The sequence below is a fragment of the Brienomyrus brachyistius genome, unplaced genomic scaffold (assembly GCF_023856365.1).
Source record: "Brienomyrus brachyistius isolate T26 unplaced genomic scaffold, BBRACH_0.4 scaffold33, whole genome shotgun sequence".
NCBI classification, from domain to species: domain Eukaryota; kingdom Metazoa; phylum Chordata; class Actinopteri; order Osteoglossiformes; family Mormyridae; genus Brienomyrus; species Brienomyrus brachyistius.
In genome coordinates this window covers 3,498,192-3,520,082 of record NW_026042308.1, presented here as the reverse complement: position 1 = coordinate 3,520,082, position 21,891 = coordinate 3,498,192, and the positions used below count along the sequence as shown (strand labels likewise).

General features: G+C 44.1%; 1 protein-coding gene across 2 annotated transcripts in view; it reads right to left on the bottom strand.

The window, feature by feature from the left end:
* LOC125721416 (NACHT, LRR and PYD domains-containing protein 12-like) overlaps positions 1–16,600 on the bottom strand; it is an 80,563-nt gene extending 63,963 nt beyond the window's left edge. For both annotated transcript variants that reach the window (XM_048997309.1, XM_048997311.1), the window contains exons 1-6: positions 16,506–16,600; positions 13,009–13,128; positions 12,370–12,483; positions 3,663–3,726; positions 3,251–3,479; positions 915–2,628 (exon numbers count right to left, since the gene is read on the bottom strand). In XM_048997309.1, coding sequence (XP_048853266.1) covers positions 915–2,628; positions 3,251–3,479; positions 3,663–3,726; positions 12,370–12,483; positions 13,009–13,088 — 2,201 coding nt within the window. In that variant the 5' untranslated portion in view covers positions 13,089–13,128; positions 16,506–16,600. The remainder of the gene's footprint in view (positions 1–914; positions 2,629–3,250; positions 3,480–3,662; positions 3,727–12,369; positions 12,484–13,008; positions 13,129–16,505) is intronic.
* Between the last annotated feature and the right edge of the window lie 5,291 nt (positions 16,601–21,891).

Sequence of the window (21,891 nt, the reverse complement as noted above, 5' to 3'; positions counted from 1 at the left end):
TGCTTAGAGATGATGTAATGTTTTGAAAACACACTATGCAAATAAAACTGAACTGAACTGAAATTGCATTCAGCGATTGGTGGGGGGGGGACTCAAAATGAGATCTGAACCAGCAACCTTCCGCTCATGGACACAGAGTCCGAGGCCAAAGAGTCACGCACCACACCCAGTATTTACAGAAATGATTCCTACACCATCCAGAACTGAAACGAATATGAGTGGTTCTCCTACTATTAATGAAAACTGGACCATTCTGTATGATGCTGTATCTTTGGTTATTTGTTACACAAAGGATGGTCGTGGAAATCTTGTCTTTTTTGTTTTTACTACACCACTACCTTCAGTTAATATAAACCAGATTAAAAAGGAACCTTGTTGATAAAAGAGGGGAAATAAATTACATATATACATATTCATTTCATATTTTAAACAATGTTTATCTATTTCTGCCAGACTAGATGTGTCGTCACATCCTCAGTCAGCTGCAGCTGAGGCCATTAGAGGGCGCCAGTGAGCAGCCAGAGACAGTAGTCATACGGAAGCTCCCAGCTCTGGGCTCCATCACATGAACATGCCTGCTGACAATAACACTCACATACCACTGATACACCCTGTGGATAAAGAGCCCTCACTGTTTCTATAGCAGGTTAGGATGCTGTGCTGTAATCAGAAGGCAGACGGGATGGGAATGGAAACGTAGTAACAAACAAAAAGTGACATCACTACCTTCAGTCATTATAAAGGCTGTGGTCAAGATTAGCTACTGCTATACAAACAGCTATAGCTGTGATTATCAAAATAAAACCCACTTATTAATCCATGAGGAGAAATATATAATATATATTACACATTTCAAACAATATTCATGCATTACAGCCAGACCAGACAAGATTTCCCATCCCCACGTCACTTACAGAGCCGTCCTGGAGTTCTTGACCACAGGCAGCAGCCTGCAGTGCTGTTTATCCGATCTGATGTATTTCTTCAGGTCAAACACATCCAGCTCCTCATCTGACATCAGCATCACAAAGGCCAGAGCTGAGTACTGTGCAGGTGAGAGGTCATCTGCTGAAATGTTTCCTGAATTCAGGTATCTTTGTACTTGCTCTACTAGAGAATTGTCACCCAGTTCAGTCAGACAGTGGAACAGGTTGATGGTCCTTTCTGGAGATAAATTCTCCTGTATTTTCACCTTGATGTATTGTGATGTTTCCATAATAGTATGTGAGCTGATTCTTGTCGGCCCCAGTAGTTTTTGTAACAGAGTCTTACTGGAGTCTGTTGAGAGGCCCAGGAGGAAGCGGAGGTAGAGGTCCAAGTGTCCATTCTTGCTCTCTAATGCCTGATCCATTGCAGTCTCCAGCAGGTCAGCTGATGAGTTTGACAGAAACACATATAAAGCAGCGAGATACTCCTGGATGCTCAGATGCACAAAGCAGTACACCTTCTCCTGGTACAACCCATACTCCTCTTTAAAGACTTCTGTGCACACTCCAGAGTAAACTGAAGTTTCAGTGACATCAATGCCATTCTCTGACAGATCTTGCTCATAAAATATAAGATTTCCTTTCTCCAGGTTGTCAAAAGCCAGTTTACCAAGTTTTAAAAGGAATTCCTTGCTGTATTCTTTAAGCTTAGTTTCTTGGTTTTTCATATACTTGGCATTTTTTAAACTTGTCTGAAAGATCAGGAAGTGTGTGTACATTTCAGTCAGAGTCCTTGGAATTTCTCCCCTGTCAGTCTCACTAAAAAGCCTCTTAAGCACAGTGGCTGAAATCCAGCAGAACACAGGTATGTGGCACATGATGAAGAGGCTCCTTGATGATTTTACATGTGTGATAATCCTGCTGGCCAGCCTCTGATCATTAAATCTCCTCCAGAAATACTCCTCCTTCTGGGCATCACTGAACCCTCGTATCTCTGTCACCTGGTGGACACACTCAGGAGGTATCTGATTGGCTGCTGCTGGCCGGGAGGTTATCCAGAGGAGAGCGGATGGGAGCAGATTCCCCTTAATGAGGTTAGTCAACAGCACATCCAGTGACGTTTTCTTTGTTACATCAAACCAGCTCTCAATGTTCTGAAAATCCAGAGGAAGGCGACACTCATCCAGACCATCAAAGATGAACAAAACTTTGTATCTAAACAACTCAGTGGATTGGAATGATTTCAGTTCTGGGACAAAGTGGTGAAGCAGTTCAATCAGACTGTATTCACCCTTAATCAAATTCAGGTCCCGGAAAGGAAGAGCAAATATGAAGTGAACATCCTGGTTTGCTTTTCCTTCTGCCCAATCGAGAATAAATTTCTGCACAGAGACTGTTTTCCCGATACCTGCCACCCCTTTCGTGAGTACAGTTCTGATAGGTGTCTCACGCCCACATAAGGGTTTAAATATATCATTGCACTTGACTGTAGTATCTTCTGTTCGCCTTTTCTTGGATGCTGTTTCAATCTGTCTCACTTCATGTTCAACACACACTGCTCCAGTCCCACCTTCAGTTATGTAGAGTTCTGTGTAAATCTCACTTAGAAGTGTTGGCTGTCCTTCCTTAGCTTTCCCTTCAAATACACACTCAAATTGCTTCTTAAGTTTACCTTTGATTTCCTGTTGCAGCATGAGCTGTCCTGAAAAGAAATGAGAGGAAAATTCACTAATTCTCACCGTGATCCTGACCAGTATGAGAGGAAGAATATTTTCCAAAAACACACTTTTTTACACGTACATATCCAGATATTTCCCTGTGACTGTGAATGTGAAACTGAAAGTTATATCATGCGTATTTTACTGGAACATCGCATACAGGACCGTGAATAAGCCTTAGGCAGCCAAAGGAAATGTTTAAAGCCATTTATCTGGGTAGTAAGTGTATACCTGCTCAGAACCAAAAAAAACACAAAACCCTTTTTCATTTCCCAAACCGCTCCTCAGGGGCACCACAGCCAGTCCATGTATTTGTTAAATTTCACCACCAGCTCACTTCATGAATTAATTAAATTAGTTTAAAAACTCAATGAGATATTGATCAGCCACATGAGGTGTGTTAGTGGTCAAGTAAAAAAATACATGGATATACTGCACGAAATATTAAGGTGATTTTGGGAGAGGTTCTGAAATGGCAAACACACTTTGACATACATATTATAGTAGTTCTACACCAACATGAAGACCATTTAAACATCCTTTTCTTTGGCTGCCTAAGACGTTTACACAATATTGTACATGTACATAATATTATAAAGTTCTTACTCTTGTCCAGCATGTCAGCAAGATCATTTTGCTTCATGGTCCTCAGGATGTACAGTGTGATCTTCAGAGCTACCTCTCTAACACTGGTCTTCTGCATCTGACCATCACAGTCCAGGTCATTGTCCTCCTCCAGCTGAGGCTCAGAGCATTCTGGGTAATTCTGATCTAGGTGCCTCACAAGCGTCTTCAGCTCGTCCTTTAGGAACTTCATGGCTTTTTCCTCTAGCGACTAAAATAAACAGTCAGAGTTAATTGTTGCTACTTACACCAAACCTTTTCAGAATTTCACTTGTGAATCATAGTTTAAAACATATTTTCTTTAACATGATGAATTTCTTATTATACAGCTGTATAAAATATAAGCTCATTGACATAACAGCCAAGAAAATATATATCAGCAAAAAATACAAACCTTCAATACGGATGATAAACCAGATTTATCATGTAGATCTGAACTGCAATCTTCCATTTGGTCTCTGTGAATTAGGCAGAAACATAAAGACCTCAATTCATCTATACAAATGTAACAGAAAGACTGAAAAGTTCTCCATTAAAACTGCTGTTACTGCAGATAAAAAATAACATTGTGGTATATTATAACACCAATTCCAAAACGTTGGACATTGTGCAAATTGTAAATAAAAACAGAATGCAATGATATGGAAATCTCATAAACCAGTATTATATTCATAACAAAGTATAGAAAACATATCAGACGTTTAAACTGAGACATTTTGCTATTTCATGGAAAATATTGGCTCATTTTGAATTTCATGACAGCAACACGTCTCAAAAAAGTTGGGACGGGGGCAATAGGAGGCTGGAAACGTTAGTGGTACAAAAACCCAACAGCTGGAGGAAGAATTTGCAAATAATTATGTCAATTGGCAACAGGTGAGTAACATGACTGGGTATAAAAAGAGCATCTTAGAGTTGTAGCGTCTCTCTGAAGTAAAGATGGGCAGAGGGTCACAATCCCCCTAATATTGCACTGACAAATAGTGGAGCAATTTCAGAAAGAAGTAACTCAGTATAAAACTGCAAAGAGGTTGAATATTTCGTCATCTACAGCACATAATGTAATCAAAAGACTCTGAGAATCTGGAGAAATCTCTGTGAAAAACCAGACTAGATGCCTGTGATATTTTGGCCCTTAGGCAGCACTGCATCACAAACAGGCATGATTCTGTAATGGAATCACTAAATAGGCTCAGGAATATTTCCCAAAAACATTGTCAGTGAACACAATTTGCGCTGACATGCACAGATGCCAGTTAAAACTCTATCATTCAAAGAAGAAGCCGTATATGAAGATGATCCAGAATCACCGACGTCGTCTCTGGGCCAAAGCTCATTTAAAATGGACTGCGGCTGAGTGGAAAACTGTTCTGTGGTCAGTCGAATCTAAATTTGAGATTCTTTTTGGAAACCAGGGACACCATGTCATCCGGACTAAAGAGGAGAAGGACCACCCAGCGTGTTATCAGCACTCAGTTCAAAAGCCAGCATCTCTGATGGTGTGGGGGTGCATTAGTACATATGGCAGGGGCAGCCTGCATATCTGGAAAGGCACCATCAATGCTGAAAGGTATATCCAGGTTCTACAGCAACAGATGCTCCCATCCAGATGACTTCAGGGAAGACCTTGCATTTTACCACATGACAATGCCAAACCACACACTGCATCAATTACAACATGATGGATTCGTAGAAGAAGGGTCCGGGTACTGAACTGGCCTGCCAGTGTGGAATTAAAATTGGACATCGGTAGGCCTGGGAGGTTGGCATATTGGGTCTGTGTGTGTTTTAGGCCTTAGGCAAGAAGAGATTGTTTTGAATACTGTGTGACCTCGCTTCGAGATAGCTGCCTGCAGTAAGTTCCGCAGACCCTGAGGAAAGCTCGGGCCTTGGAGAGGCAGACAGCGGAACAAGGGGGGGAGAAACCACTTGCAGGAAGAGATTCGAAGCTGCCCCAACTGGTGCACAGTGAGTTATAGCTTTAGAGAATAGTTGTGGCAGGCAATATATAGCAAGCTATGCGGTAGTGCAAATGTATAAGTAATCATGTTAATCATATTAATCACATGTTAACCATGTATTGGCAGTGATTCAATGACAATACGTCAATACGTTAATCATTAATCAAAGAACAACCGAGTATTTACAGTGATTCAATGTCATGTAATCAATATCTATATTCATATCTCCAGTAGGAGCCTAGCAGTCGAGACATGTTCTGGTAAACTGAGCAGAATGGGTGGACTTTACCTTGCCACCAAGGTGAACCAATAGAATTCGAGAATTGTGTTTGTTATACGTTTGAGCTCGGTTCATTGGTGTTTTGTGACCAATCAGGATTTAGACACCCTTACTGTGAAGTGGGAGTTATGGTTTATCAACTGGTTGCTCGGAGAGCTCCGGGTGACTTGGTACCGAATGCCAGAGTGTGACGGGAGCACTTTGCTGAGTTGCTAGAATAAAAGAGATTTCCTTTACCTCATCAGACTGAGAGGTCCGACTTTTATTCTAAGTGTTATATTTTAAATTTTTCTACCACACCAGAGGTCCAGATCTTTCAGCCATTGAGAACATTTGGTGCATCATAAAACGATAAATATGACACAGAAGATCTAGGACAGTTGACCAACTAGAATCCTGTATTAGACAAGAATGGGACAACATTCCTCTCCCAAAACTCAAACAACTGATCTCCTCAGTCCCCAGACATTTACAGACTGTTGTTAAAAGTAGAGGAGATGCCACACAGTGGTAAACATGGCCTTGTCCCAACTTTTGTGAGATGTGTTGTTGCTGCGACATTCAAATGTTTGCTTACAATGATGCATTTTCTCAGTTTAAACATTTGATATGTTTTCTGTTCTGTTATGAATAAAATATAGGTTTATGAGATTTCCATATCACTGCATTCTGTTTTTATTTACAATTTGCAGAATGTCCCAACATGTTTGGAATTGGGGTTGTAGTTTGGAAAGATGTATCTGCCATGTTAAGCTTTATTCACTGGAGCAGCTTCCTGATTCTCTCATGACAGCAGAAGAGAACCAGTGACATCAGGCTCCAGCACACAGAGACACAGCAGGCAGGAAGGACAGTTTTCTATGCAGCCCTTTGTACCCAGTGACATTTAGAGTGATTCACTTGATTAGCAGAGCTAAATACCAGCATTTGATTCACAATCCTCAGTCAAGAAACTGGTTAAATAGCTTGTTGGTTAAATTCAGCACCTACAGGGCTAATGGGCCGAATCTGTCCTTCAGTACCTACAGGGCTAGACCCCCCCCAGAGTGAGCACACAGCTTCCTATGCAACCAGCAAACAGTGAATCCCCCCCCCTCCCCCCGCTACCCCACCCCTCGATATGGCTCTGCTTTGCTTATCAATGGAGCTGCCTGCTCTGTGAGCGACTGGCCCACGGCCGTGCCGGCCTGGGACCCGTGGGTGAGCACGAAGCGTCAGACGGGGGGGGCGCCTATCAGCTTGTTGCCCGCATCCATGTCCCCGCCGCTTCTGTACCAGCTGGTCCCCGGGCCCCCACTAGCTGGGGCAATACTGCTGCCTATAGGGGGAAGCGTGAGAGCGGGTGAGAAGGGGAGCGAGCAGTATGAGCGGAGGCAGGCCTCTCAGCTTACACCACCCAGCTGTCGGGGCCCAGCGCCCCCCAGTGTCCATTACCACAGGCACAACCCAAGGCAAACACAGTATCTGCCGGTGCTATAGCGCCCCCCGGTGTCCATTACCACAGGCGTAACCCAAGTCAAACACAGTATCTGCCGGTGCTATAGCGCCCCCCGGTGTCCATTACCACAGGCGCAACCCAAGACAAACACAGTATCTGCCGGTGCTATAGCGCCCCCCGGTGTCCATTACCACAGGCGCAACCCAAGACAAACACAGTATCTGCCGGTGCTATAGCGCCCCCCGGTGTCCATTACCACAGGCGCAACCCAAGTCAAACACAGTATCTGCCGGTGCTATAGCGCCCCCCGGTGTCCATTACCACAGGCGCAACCCAAGACAAACACAGTATCTGCCGGTGCTATAGCGCCCCCCGGTGTCCATTACCACAGGCGCAACCCAAGTCAAACACAGTATCTGCCGGTGCTATAGCGCCCCCCGGTGTCCATTACCACAGGCGCAACCCAAGACAAACACAGTATCTGCCGGTGCTATAGCACTCCCCGGTGTCCATTACCACAGGCGCAACCCAAGTCAAACACAGTATCTGCCGGTGCTATAGCGCCCCCCGGTGTCCATTACCACAGGCGCAACCCAAGTCAAACACAGTATCTGCCAGCACTATAGCGCCTCCCGGTGTCCATTACCACAGGCGCAACTCAAGGCAAACACAGTATCTGCCGGTGCTATAGCGCCCCCCGGTGTCCATTACCACAGGCGCGACCCAAGACAAACACAGTATCTGCCAGCACTATAGCGTCTCCCGGTGTCCATTACCACAGGCGCAACCCAAGACAAACACAGTATCTGCATAACTGGCCTAGCTGCGCATGCAGGGCAGACAGCCAGAGAGCTGACAGGGCTTGGCGGGGCAGAGTCTGGCAGAGGAACACACCTGACCTCTTATCTGCAGCCACATAACTGGCCCAGCTGCGCATGCAGGGCAGACAGCCTGAGAGCTGACAGGGCCTGAGGGGGCAGAGTCTGGCAGAGGAACACACCTGACCTCTTATCTGCAGCTGCATAACTGGCCTAGCTGCGCATGCAGAGCAAACAGCCTGAGAGCTGACAGGGCCTGGCGGGGCAGAGTCTGGCAGAGGAACACACTTGACCTCTTATCTGCAGCTGCATAACTGGCCTAGCTGCGCATGCAGAGCAAACAGCCTGAGAGCTGACAGGGCCTGGCGGGGCAGAGTCTGGCAGAGGAACACACCTGACCTCTTATCTGCAGCTGCATAACTGGCCTAGCTGCGCATGCAGGGCAGACAGCCTGAGAGCTGACAGGGCCTGGAGGGGCAGAGTCTGGCAGAGGAACACACCTGACCTCTTATCTGCAGCTGCATAACTGGCCTAGCTGCGCATGCAGGGCAGACAGCCTGAGAGCTGACAGGGCCTGGCGGGGCAGAGTCTGGCAGAGGAACACACCTGACCTCTTATCTGCAGCTGCATAACTGGCCTAGCTGCGCATGCAGGGCAGACAGCCAGAGAGCTGACAGGGCTTGGCGGGGCAGAGTCTGGCAGAGGAACACACCTGATCTCTTATCTGCAGCTGCATAACTGGCTCAGCTGCGCATGCAGGGCAGACAGCCAGAGAGCTGACAGGGCCTGGTGGGGTAGAGTCTGGCAGAGGAACACACCTGATCTCTTATCTGCAGCCACATAACTGGCCCAGCTGCGCATGCAGGGCAGACTGCCAGAGAGCTGACAGGGCCTGGTGGGGCAGAGTCTGGCAGAGGAACTCACCTGACCTCTTATCTGCAGCTGCATAACTGGCTCAGCTGCGCATGCAGGGCAGACAGCCTGAGAGCTGACAGGGCCTGGCGGGGCAGAGTCTGGCAGAGGAACACACCTGACCTCTTATCTGCAGCCGTGTAACTGGCCCAGCTGCGCATGCAGGGCAGGCAGCCTGAGAGCTGACAGGGCCTGGCAGGGCTGCGCGCTTTAGGAGCTCGATGGCTACCTCCAGGTCAGAGTTCCGACTCTTGCAGCCCCCTCCATCTGCATACTTGGACCGGATGCTAGTGAACGGCAGCACAGCCTCAGTCAGAACACTCTGGGTCGCCCTCCGTGGCCGTAACGCTGTGGGCCACGCCTGCTGGGGGGTGTTCAACGACGCAGGATTAAGGGAAAGTCTGAGTTATTCCAACAAGTCTGGTTCGTTTAAGTGTCTTAAATGAATCCCTGCTGCATGGTAACTTAGGCGAGTGAACAAGAATTGGTCCAGACCAGGTTAACTGTCTCTCTTAGTTAAGCGTTGTCTCAAAGAATGTCCGACGTGAAGGAACAGATTCCCAAAAGATCATTCCGTCGAACGAAATTCGGACTTCTCAGCATTGTACCAACTACCCCAGGCGGCCGGCATGTACCAACTACCCCAGGCGGCCGGCGTCCGCCAAGTGCCCCAGGCGGCCGGCATGTACCAACTGCCCCAGGCGGCCGGCGTGTACCAAGTGCCCCAGGCGGCCGGCGTGTACCAAGTGCCCCAGGCGGCCGGCGTGTACCAAGTGCCCCAGGCGGCCGGCGTGTACCAAGTGCCCCAGGTGGCCGGCGTGTACCAAGTGCCCCAGGTGGCCGGCGTGTACCAAGTGCCCCAGGTGGCCAGCTTGCACTCTACATGCCGGGGCCCTGAGGGCCTTGGGAGTTAATGCTTGCTGTATTTGGAAAGGGCCCCAGGGGCCCAGGTGGTCAGCATGAGCTCTATATGCTGGGGTCCTCATGGTTAATTTGCCCCACTGGTCTGGTCCATAACCCAGGCAAGGCTCCAGGGGGCGCTATCTTTAGTTTTGTCTGTATTCTATATAAATAACATCAAATGTTTTTTAAATAGAATACAGCCAAAACTTTTGTTTAAAACAAGAGGAAACAAAAAAGACATGCACCGATCCTATATTTTGGTATCGGTGCCGATTCAGACCTATTTGACGGATCGGGTATCGGCCATGTGTGACCGATCCATGTCCTACACTTACTTATTTAGTTTTTGGCAATCTCTATAAAGATAGCTCCTATCTCGTGTTTTTTTGCAGAATTCAAATTGAACTCTAACGCTGGCCCTCGGTCTTTTTTGCCACTCAGTGGGTGAGTGTACAGTGACTTCCGCCTGCTGTGACGTCATGCAAATACCCTTTGCAGTGCGAGGACCGTAAAGACCGATCTGGGAGTATTTTACGCTTTTAACAGAAACCAGTAGCACAGCGATTCACAATCTTTGTAAAATAAAGTTTTGAGAGGTGGGAATAGCGTTTATTGGACAATCCCACTTAAAGTGCACGCAACTGTGTGAGACAAATAAATGCAATGGATGATATGGGAGTCGCTAACTTGGACTGTTTTGCGAACTCACTGCAGCTTGTGATACAAGAGGGGCTGCCATCACAGCAAAGTGTAACTGAGCTGACACCAATGGGAGAAAATTTGTGTTAAAATTTTAAGCATTCGCCACTTGTGTAACTTGCTTTGGAGATATTCATATCGAACTGCAAATGCCTCAAAAGCGCTAAAAACAAGACGCTTTACAAACGTACATTATGCATGTTTGTAGTGGCCAAATAAAAATTTTTTTGTAATACATTTTTCCATCTGTATTTACTAGCTCAAAAAAAAATATTTAAAGTATAACAAAGTAAGGAGAGCTCGTGTATCAGAATCTGTATCGGTATCGGCAGTTGTGTATCGGAATCGGATCGGAACTAAAAAAAATGTGCGTCGACCCATCCCCTAAAACAAACCCTTAGGGTATAAATGTAATTCATACAATGGGGACGACATCACACTGCTGTTTAGCCTTCTGCTCTGCCTTCATGTACTTTGATATGCTGTGAAGCTCTTCATGTAAACAGACTTATTTACAGTCAGCTTTTAAGGAAATTGTCTTATCTAAAATTTAGATATATGAAACTTTTAGTATTACTGTTAAAAACCCACAACTAGACTTGACTGATGTTACATTTTACCTCTTTATATATGTTTTTGTTTGTTTAGTTTTGTTATGTGGCCATTTTGTATAGGAGGGATGGTCTGTTACTCGCCTCTAGTATAAAAGAACTGGCTGATTGTGGAAGAAGACGGTGAAGACAGAAGATGGCGAGGTCTTTTTATGAAGCTACACATATTAAAGTGCTGCCCACTGACCAGCCCCAGCTAGGAGCCCAGTTTACTTTTATGTTATGGCCTGACTATAGACCCAGAGAGACATACATGCTAGTGGGCTGTAACACTGTTACCTCTCAGGGCTCTTTCTCTTACACCCCACAGGGGGGCGCATTTCATGGCTTGCACTGTAAATGCTGCCACTCACAGCCACTAATGTCCTGAGGCCCCAGGGCACTGGTCCCACTGGCCCGGTCCATAACCCAGCCGAGGCTCCAGGGGGCGCTATCTTGGAGCACCTTCAGCCACCGGCTCATTCCCCCACCGTCAGCTAAGAAGCGCTACTGGGGATCTTTCCTGCCTGCTGCCGTTAGACACCACAATGCCTGCTGTCGATGTGCAGCCCCCACAGCCAGCCTTAACGTCTGAGTTTTAATGTGGTAAATGCTGCTCTCTGTTTTTAATCATATAAATAACATACATTTCTATTTATACTTATTTCTTGAACAATATTGTATTTCAGGATTTTTTCATTATGCACTATGTCCTTCTTAAACTTGTTATTCTACAGAAATTTTGTTTACTTCTATATATATTTACTCACTTGCACTATATCTGCTGTCTTTGCACGTCGTCTTTGTTTTACATTGTATGTTTGTATCTGTGCACTTTGCTGCTGAACGCAAGAGAATTTAACCCTGGGATCAACAAATCATCTTATTTTATACTCAAGGGATGAGAACCACTACAGTGTCACATTAATTATGATCTGAATCAGCAAGTATTTAAACGTCACCTTTGGCAAAGAAACCAATAGTCTTTCTCTTTTTTTGTCTGATGATAGTAGTTTATTGTTTAAGCCACACAGTTCGATTAAACATGTTAAACTGAAGCCTTCGTCTGAGTCTGATCTAATGAATTCATGAGAGTGAAATTATTTGTTATCAAAACAGAAACATCCGTCTCACAAGACGACAATCTATTGCCGAGTCATTCTTTAATGGACATGCAGGGGGGGAACAGGCAAACCAGTTTTTTCCTGCTCTGTGCTGAGGACTGAAATTTAAAATCCATTTTTCAATTAAATAGCTTCCAATTCCAGCTCGCAGAAAGTCGGGTTTTACAGTAATCCTCATCCATTTACCTCAGATGTTATTTATATAGAATACAGACAAAACTTTTGTTTAAATTCTCAAGGTGATGGAATCTGTTAAAGGTAAAAATTGGTACATTAATTATAAATATGTTATTTCCTCATAGCTTGAATGTGTCTCTGTGCCATTTGACTGAGAGTCTGAATGTCATTAACAATCTTTGTTTCAATGCGCATTTACCTTTGATCTGTATGAAAAGGTCCCTCTCTGAATTTGATTGGTTGCTCCATTGACGCGTCACTCTTCAGGGAAACACAGCTGGGCACAGGGGAGTCTGCTCTCTCCATCAGGACACTGTGGGCAGCGAGAGGAAACAAACCCTCATGGTATAAATATAATTCATACAATGGGGACGGCATCACACTGCTGTTTAGCCTTCTGCTCTGCCTTCATGTACTTTGATATGCTGTGAAGATCTTGATGTAAACAGACTTATTTACAGTCAGCTGTCAAGGAAATTGTCTCATCTAAAATTTAGATATTATATGAAACTTTTAGTATTACTGTTAAAAACCTCCACAACTAGACTTGACTGATGTTCCTTTTTACCTGTTTATATATGTTTTTGTTTGTTTAGTTTTGTTATGTGGCCATTTTGTATAGGAGGGATGGTCTGTTACTCGCCTCTAGTATAAAAGAACTGGCTGATTGTGGAAGAAGACGGTGAAGACAGAAGATGGCGAGGTCTTTTTATTAAGCTACACATATTAAAGTGCTGCCCACTGACCAGCCCTAGCTAGGAGCCCAGTTTACTTTTATGTTCTGGCCTGACTATAGACCCAGAGAGACATGCATACTAGTGGGCTGTAACACTGTTACCTCTCAGGGCTCTTTCTCTTACACCCCACAGGGGGGCGCATTTCAGAAGCAGCTCTTCTTTTTCCTCTCTCCTTCTCCATTACTGTGCCGATCAGGGCCAGTTGATTCCTGCTGGGGCCTCTGTGAACATTAAGGGTTAATAGATATATCCTTCGTATAATCTTTAAATTGTATTTCAATTTATACCAAAAATATTTCTTGTATACCATTGTGATTCTCATTAGTCATTATGAAATATTTCACATAATGCAAATGTGGCTACTTGAATAATTCCAACTGTCCTGCACAATAAAGTACAACTTTCCACACTGATATTGTGCGACTAAATCTAATTTTTACTGGTGTTCAGTCGAACCCCACAATCATCGGTGTGGGTTACGGTACCACATTTCGACAAGGGAGCACAACCCGTCAGAACATCGGATCCTGCTCTTCCACTCCCACCTTGTCTGCACTCCATGTGCGCATCTATGTAATAATGTTCTTGCAGCGATCATGTGTAACTTATCATGGAATTTACCCCGAAAATACAGATGCTATTTTCTGATTGGCTGGTAGGTGGCTATTAACTCACATCAGTTATTTAATCAAAAATATTAATAAGTAAATTCAGATATTCTAAAAATATATTACAGGCTAATTTGATGAAATAAAAAAAATATATATAAAATAATATACGGTCACATAAAAAAATTAGGACACCCCATTAAATATTTAGTTCTTTATTAACAAAAATCAACATATCAGTATGAAAACTTCTTTCAAGCTATATCTGTAGATAAAGGTGATGCAATTACATCATCTACACAAAAATAAGAAACAAAATTCACTTATTTACAACAAGAAATTGACCAAGATGCTAATTTCCACTGAGGAAAAAGTTAGGACCCCCTCACATTCATCACTATTTAAAATGCCTAGAGTTAGATTCAGGTGGCACCATATCAGGTGAAGATGGTTAGAACATCGTTACAGAGCTTTTTGGTGGAGCCTGTCTTATTTAAACCACAGACATTTAGTCTGGTTCGCCCTTGATTGTGGAAATGAGTGATATCACCATGTGAGATCCTAAGAGCTCTCTGAGGCCTTCAGAAAGAAGCTTGTAGATGCATACGAGTCTGGGAAGGATATAAAAAGATCTTAAGAGAGTTTGGAATCAGCCATTCCACTGTCCGGGAAATAATTTACACAATAATTCACATTTAAAACAACTGCCAGCATGGCCAGGGCAGGCTGTCCTAGCAAGTTCAGCCAAGAGCAGACGGCAAGATGCTGAAAGACATCTCCAAAAATCCTAAAAGGTCATTACAGGTCATACAGGAAGCTCCTGCCACAGCTGATGCCAAGGTACATGCATCTAGCATCAGAAAGAGACGCACAAGTTTGATTTACATGGGAGCTGTGCGAGGAGGAAACCCTGCTGTCAAAAACACATCTGAGCAACACTGACGTTTGCCAGAGACCATCAAGACACAGACTGGGACTTAATGAACAATGTGCTTTGGACAGATGGATCTGACATTGAATTAGTTGGGCGCAGTAACAGAAGACATGTTTGGCATAAACCAAAGGCAGCTTTTGAGCAAAAGAACCTCATAGCAGCTGTGAAGCTTGGGGGTGGAAATGTCATGGTTTGGGGCTGCTTTGCTGCAGCAGAACCTGGCCAGCTCACCATCATAGAATCCACTATGAAGTCATCATATCAGAGGGTGCATGTGCCAAGGAATGGCTTACAAGAAAGAAATGGAGAGTTCTGGAATGGTCAAGTCAAAGCCTGGATCTGAACCCTATTGAGATGCTGTGGGGTGATTTGAAGCAGATATGCATGCAGGACACCCTTCAAACATCACACTGCTTAAGGAATTCTGCACTGGAGGGGGGGGGGGGGGGGAGAGAGACTTTCTGCCAGTCGAGTCAGAGATTGATAGATGGTTATAGGAAATGTCTCGTTGAGGTTATTTCTGCCAAAGGAGGAAATACTAGCTACCTTTTTCCTCTGTAGGAATTGACATCTTAATTTCCTTTGTTAAATAAGTGAATTTGTTTCTTGTCTTTGCATAGGAGATGCAATTACATCACCTTTATCTACATATTTGAAAGATGATTTAATCTTGATATTTCTTAATAAAGAATAAAATATTTCATTGGGTGTCCTAATTTTCACACGACTGTACTTATCCACACATGAAAACACCAAAATCAAACTCCATACTTTTCCGTACTGTACAGAAACCCTGTAAATACATTTCTCTATATAATATTGTAACGAACCGAAACTAGCGTCAGATGCTGTAAATGGAGAACAGAGCACCACCAGAATGCAGCTACAATTACAAAGATAATTTTATTCAGTACAATTAATGCAGCGACCCATCGGGTCGGATCTGGATTCACAAAGAGTTCGGTCCAGCTTTCTCCCCGTAGCACACCACCCCTTTCCAAGCGTGTGTTAACACACGTTACCGCACAGTAAATCCCGCACCACACAACATCCCTATTAGGGCACGGCACACCAATAGCATTGCAATGCACAGTAATCCCCGCACTTCGGGCACAGGCAAGCGTTACGGGACCAGAACCGCCTCTATAGTCCCGCCCCGACCCTTAGCGGCTACGCTGCTTACTTAAAACACACAGGACACACATACAATAAGGACACGATTAAAACATAGCGTCCCCCCCAAGGATCAAGACCCTCCCCCGGGGAGGGAACGTTCACACAGCTCCGTAATCTGAAGCGCCACACGGAAATGGAATTCCCCCCTCCCCCGATCCGTCACTTGAGGGTGCCGCTGCTCACGTCTATCAAACACCCCGGACTAAGCAGTGGTCATGCACTCCTTCCCCCACCGTCCTGACTGTCCTCGCCCTACCATCCCGAAACCTGTCCCTACAGCCCGCTATCTGGCTTCACCGCCGGCCGCCCTAAACTGCACACGAGCGGCACCTCCCTCCCGGACCCCACGAGTCCTGCGCCTAACAGAACGTTTCTCTCGAGCTCGGCTCTCTTAACCCCAGATCCCTCACAACCCAGGTGTAGCCACTTAATTACCTACTACCTTCCACGCGCATTCCCCACCCCCCACACATCATTACAATTTCATACCATTTTAAATAATTTATTTATCCTAAACGACGCATCATCCTACCTAATCCGTCCGGCGCTAAGCCTGTCTTTACGTAAAAATACCAAACTGTTTATGAAATAAGAAAAAAAGCAAAGAAAAAAATACAGCAATGCCGTGGTTTAGCCTTGCTTCATAAAATATTAAGCCTTGAGTTTAACCCGGGTTCTTCGGCCCGTTAGCAGTTATCCCCAACATCTTAAAACAAGCTTAATATAACTTCAAAGTATTATAATCTAGCCCCATGTACATGTTTAAGCGACGCTGTATATTAGGCGAAATCAGGATTGAGCGTAAATAATTAAATTTATTATTGTTGTTAATTCGCTTTACATTCGAAAGTTCAAAATATTCCGTGTCACAGTTACTTACTGTAATGCACGGAGGTATATTTAACGGGTGAGGGTAAAATGCGGAATTCCGTCAGACGGGAACAAGGGAAAGGTCGAGGAGCTCAGCAAGGCGCTGCAACTGCGCAGTCAGCCAGCTCTGTCATGATTCGGGGAGACACGGGGCGGGGAAACGGGAACTGGAGTCCAAAGTCAGGGAACGCGGGTTTATTTTTAAACACAGGACAGCAATGCACAAGCAACGCGCGTGACACACACGAGGAATAGACGAGCTGGGCGTGATAAGTGCAATATTGTTAGAAATACTACAGTGCAATACGGTTGTCCGAAATCCGTGTTGTTGTTAATGTTAACATACATTTTATTGTTGATTTTTTTAAAAATTGAAAATGATCTGTATATTATCTGTTGGGCGTTCTCTGCTCAAGGATAATCTGCATTTTTTTCCTCTCTGTTGTCCTGGCAAAAGACAGATGTGGACGTCCAGCTACCAACATCACTGTTTATGGATGCCAGTTCCTGAGGAATAAAATAAATCATAATAAATCAATAAATAAAAATGTGTCTTTCACCAAAAATGTCAATATTTTATTGTAATTTTTCAGTATTTTTGTAGATCTCATATCCAAGCACTATTGAACTGTCTTTGTTATCTGATTCAATTTTCTCATATAAGTAAAGCTACTGTACACCTTGCAAGCACTCCTGTGAAATATCTACACTATTATAGAAACGTCTCATTGGCTGCCACTATATAAGCCATCTTATTAGAATTAATACACGAAAGAAATGAAAGAAAAAGGAAATTGCAAAGCATCTGTTAGATTGAATGGAATGTAACCCTGGTCACTCCGAGCAGCTGTGCATGATAAGAGCGTAACAAAATATAGGAAATATAAGAAAAATAATAAGATACAAAATATATGAAATACATAATCTACACGTAAGATAGGTAACAGGTATTTTGCTCTACAATATAAGTGCAATGCCCTGCGATGGGCTGGCCCCCCATCCTGCGTTGTTCCCTGCCTCGTGCCCATTGCTTCTGGAGTAGGCTCCAGATCCCCCGCGACCCAGTAAGATAAGCGGTTTTGGAAAATGGATGGATATAAGTGCAATGTGCAAGAGGCCTGATGTATGTGCCAAGCATTTGGACAGTGTGAAGCAGCACCTAGAGGCATTGAGTATTGTCCTGATGTAGGAGCATTATGACCTGGGGAAAAAGCTCCTCCTTAACCTTTCTGTTCTGGGGGGCGTTTCCCAAAACCTTAGTTCGAACGAACGTTCGCAAACACTGTCATTAAGTTGCATAGTTCGAAATACAGTTCTCAAGCTGTAGTTAGAAGCTTAGTCCCGGGTGAATATGTCAGCGATGGTGGAAAATGCCATCTAAGAAGGGTATAGTCACCATGTAAGTAAGAAATGTAATAATGTTTCATAACTAATAAGGAATAATTTAGCTCTACGATCACATATAATGTGAAGTTGTCTGGAAATGTAGTTTGAAACGTAATTGTTGCGTGGGTCTCTGGTCATACGTACGGTAACTGTCTGTAGTGAGCAATAGGGAGAATTCTCAGACTGCAAAGTATTGTATTTGCACAGGGGTTTTTATCCAGAAAAGGCCATTAGACATGCAGATTTTCACTGCAACTACGTACTTAGAGGACTGTTTGACTGAAGAGTTCACACACCTGGGTTTGCATAACTGATCGAACGGTTATCCCAAAAAAACCTGCAAACACACCGGCCCTTTCTGGGTAAGATTGCCCACCCCTGTAGTAGCATATACAGTTAGTGTGTATTGCTTGGTAAAGGATGTTGTACCCAGTGGTCATTGTGCCATATGGTACACTTCGCCATGTATAGTAAAAAAATAGAGAAATAATGATTAAAAAAATTAATAAAATAAAAGAATAAAACCCAAAAATAATAATAATAAATCATTATCCCTTGTATGTGTACATGTGTGTATTTGTAGCCCTATGCAGACCATTGGGTGTTGTGCAGTTTCTTCATTACACACATAACTTCAGAGGGACAGCAGTCGCCTTAGAAAAGAGTTCAGCACTTTGATGAGGTTCTCCTTCATCACTGACAGGTGTCAGTGCCATAATGGAGGAGCAGAATAACACTACAGCGGTCAGATACGAATCCATGCCTTTGTACTGGGGACAACAGTCACCTTAGAAAAGAGTACAGCACTTTGATGAGGTTCTCCTTCATCACTGACAGGTGTCAGTGCCATAATGGAGGAGCAGAATGACACTACAGCGGTCAGATACGAATCCATGCCTTTGTACTGGGGACAGCAGTCGCTTTAGAAAAGAGTACAGCGCTTTGGTGAGGTTCTCCTTCATCACTGACAGGTGTCAGTGCCATAATGGGAGAGCAGAATGACACTACAGCGGTCAGATACGAATCCATGCCTTTGTACAGGGAAAATGACGCCTGTGATGTTTGGATATGTCTTAAAATGGATGAGAGAGGGATATAGGGCTCTCGAAGGAACAAACAGGCACGCTTAGGTTCACTCAAAAACACTTTAATACAAGTGATACAAGATAACCTCGCATTAAAATCAATATCAATTAAAAAATGCAAGACAACCTTATACCACCAGAGATATAGAATAGTATAAATTATACGAATATATATATATAGGAAGCAACAATAAAAATATAGGTAAGGCAAACTATTATCACAAGCGGTGATAATTAATCCCTTTAATCAATCGAACGCAAAAGCAGCTGCTAAACTACTTACACTCGGACGTGCCCTCATCACCCACCTTCACACACGGACTGGGGAGCCCTTTTCAGTCCTGGCAGGAGACCAACAAGTAAGTTCCGAGAAATGCCGGGCGATGCGCGCTCTATCCCACGGCTGAGCTCCGGTCAGTACTGAGTTTTCCCCGTCCTTTATACTAAATTGGGTGCTACCTGTGGGCAGGGGGTGAGCTGGCCAGGCTCACCCCTTCCCCCCAGGGCAAGGTGTTATCCAATTCCCCCTTTTGTCCGAGTGTTGCTGCTTGTGATAATAAAATACAATAGGCGTCCTGGTGCTGGGTGTCTGCGCAACGCCTCCCTGTCCCCCCTACAGACAACATAGGGTGCTAGATAACGACCCCCTCTGTCTCCCGAAACCAAGATAAGCATTCTGTATGCCGATCTAATGGCTCAGATAAGCATCCTGGTTTCTTTTATGAGCCGAAACCTTTACGGCAAAATACATTTCATTGTATGGAGATCGGTAGCGAAATAGATTTCATTGTATGGAGATCGGTAGAGGACAACATGTTCGTGCAGTTCACTTGGGGTGAATCATGGACGATTAATCTGAATTCAGGACGATCAGTGCCCACCCGATCAGAATCAATCCCCTTAATCAATATTACCGTAACAGGATTAACTCCATACCACGTGGTCGACGTAATCGTCCGTGAATTCATCCTAATACAGGATATTACACGCATCAGTCTATTCCAGTCAGCCACTAACATTCTGTAAGTGACGATGTCGGACAAGGAATTTGTTTGTGTTTGTAGTGTGACTGAAACACAATGAACTGAAATCAAGGTCATAACAGATGGAGCGTCTTTCACAGAAGCTGTGTCACAGCTAAAAATTCTTCTGTTCACCACTCCAAGAAGCGTGACATTATTCTGCCGCTATATATTGTATATATATTTCTGAGGTTTTCATATTATTGGTCTTATGTGACTGACACAATTAATTGGTGATATATATACATGTAACCCACTTAAAGTGAGCAGGACCAAGGGTGTCGTGGTTCTCCAGTCCCATAGATGGCACTGTCTTTAATTCGGTTGAGCTTTTTTATCGCGATTGCCCGGGTTAACTGAGTTGTCTCTCTGATCGCGGGGAAAAAAAAAAAAGAGAGAGAGAGAGAGAAGCGGCTGCAGGTGAAAAAGCTGATTTATGCATCAGGTGAGAGAAGAGAAAGAAAGAAAGAAAAAAAAAGGGTTTATGTTTAAAAGTAAATTTTAATTATTGTCATTGATAAGTGCACCAGAAGCGCTCGTGTTGCATTATCTAGTTGGGTTAACTTTCGAGCGATTCTCCGATTGGATTTCTTTTCTTTTCTTTGTTATATTCTGCGACATGTGATGGCGAGCCACCGATTCTATGCATCAGAGCTGTGAAGTGCCCAGCTACGTTCGAAACCAGTCAGCCTACCTCCCAGTCGGCGGATGCAGTTTTCTCCTGGGCGCAGATAAGATAGATGAGATCTCCAGTCTAATACATTTCTTTGTTTTTTTTAAACTACTTGGTTAGTATTATTATATATGTATACCAGAGAATTTAAAGTGAACTGAACTGCATATGTTCTGACGGACTATTGTAGGGAGGGAGGAATTGTTTATTCTTATTTCATTCTTATTTCATTGTTCCGAACGTGATTCTCATTCTCGTGGAATATTGTTAATAAAAAATTGTTACTGTTTTTCCCTGTCGACTAGTGGTTGTGACCAATTCACTCCGAGAGTTGAACCTAGGCCTAATTACTGACCCAGATATTAAAAGCCCACATTACGGCAACGTTAAAGTGTGGGGGTGATATTAACCTTGGTTACATAGAACACTTTGTGGCGAGCCAGCCAGGAGTGTTTTGGGCACAATCAAGCTAGTCATTCCCATTTCAATGTGTTGTAATAGATATTGATACGTAAGTGAATTTATTTTATTGTTTTAATTGATATATTTTTCTTTTTTTGCAAAATAATTTATCTATACTGGGTAAATTGATTCCTGTTTCAGACATGGATATTCAACGGGTGTATGGTATTAGTACAGAGCAGTCAATTGCTTTGGTTGGCACCTCCCAAACTGCTAAGGAAGATGACATCGCTGCAACTTTACAAAGCTCAGGCAACAGTAGTAGTGCTGATGACGGTGTCGATTCTGATCATAGTGTGACACCCCTGATTCAAAGATCTAAAAAGACACTTGGCTATAGAGAGCCCCTCCCACCCCGGAAGGCTCTTCCACCAGCGAAGACGGGATTAAAACCTGTAGCGAAGGAGAGTGTTGCTCCCATCAGAGCTGAAACGTTAGACGAGGAGGTGATAAACCCGCCAGAAGTGAGGCGTATTATTGTCGAACATGTAATAAAAACTGATGTCCCTACTCAAAATCAATCCAAATGGCTACGCCCCTTCTCTGGTAGATCACCTAAGCCGCCGGGCGAGGTTGATTTTGAAACATGGCTGCTCCATATAGAGTTGATGTTCCAAGACCCCGTCCCTATAGAAGTACAGCGGAGGAAAATACTAGAGAGTTTACTTCCCCCAGCCTCAGATGTTGTGAGGCAGTTAGGCTCCTCTGCTCACCCCAGGGACTACATGAGGCTATTGGAGTCTGCTTATGGTCTCGTGGAGGATGGTG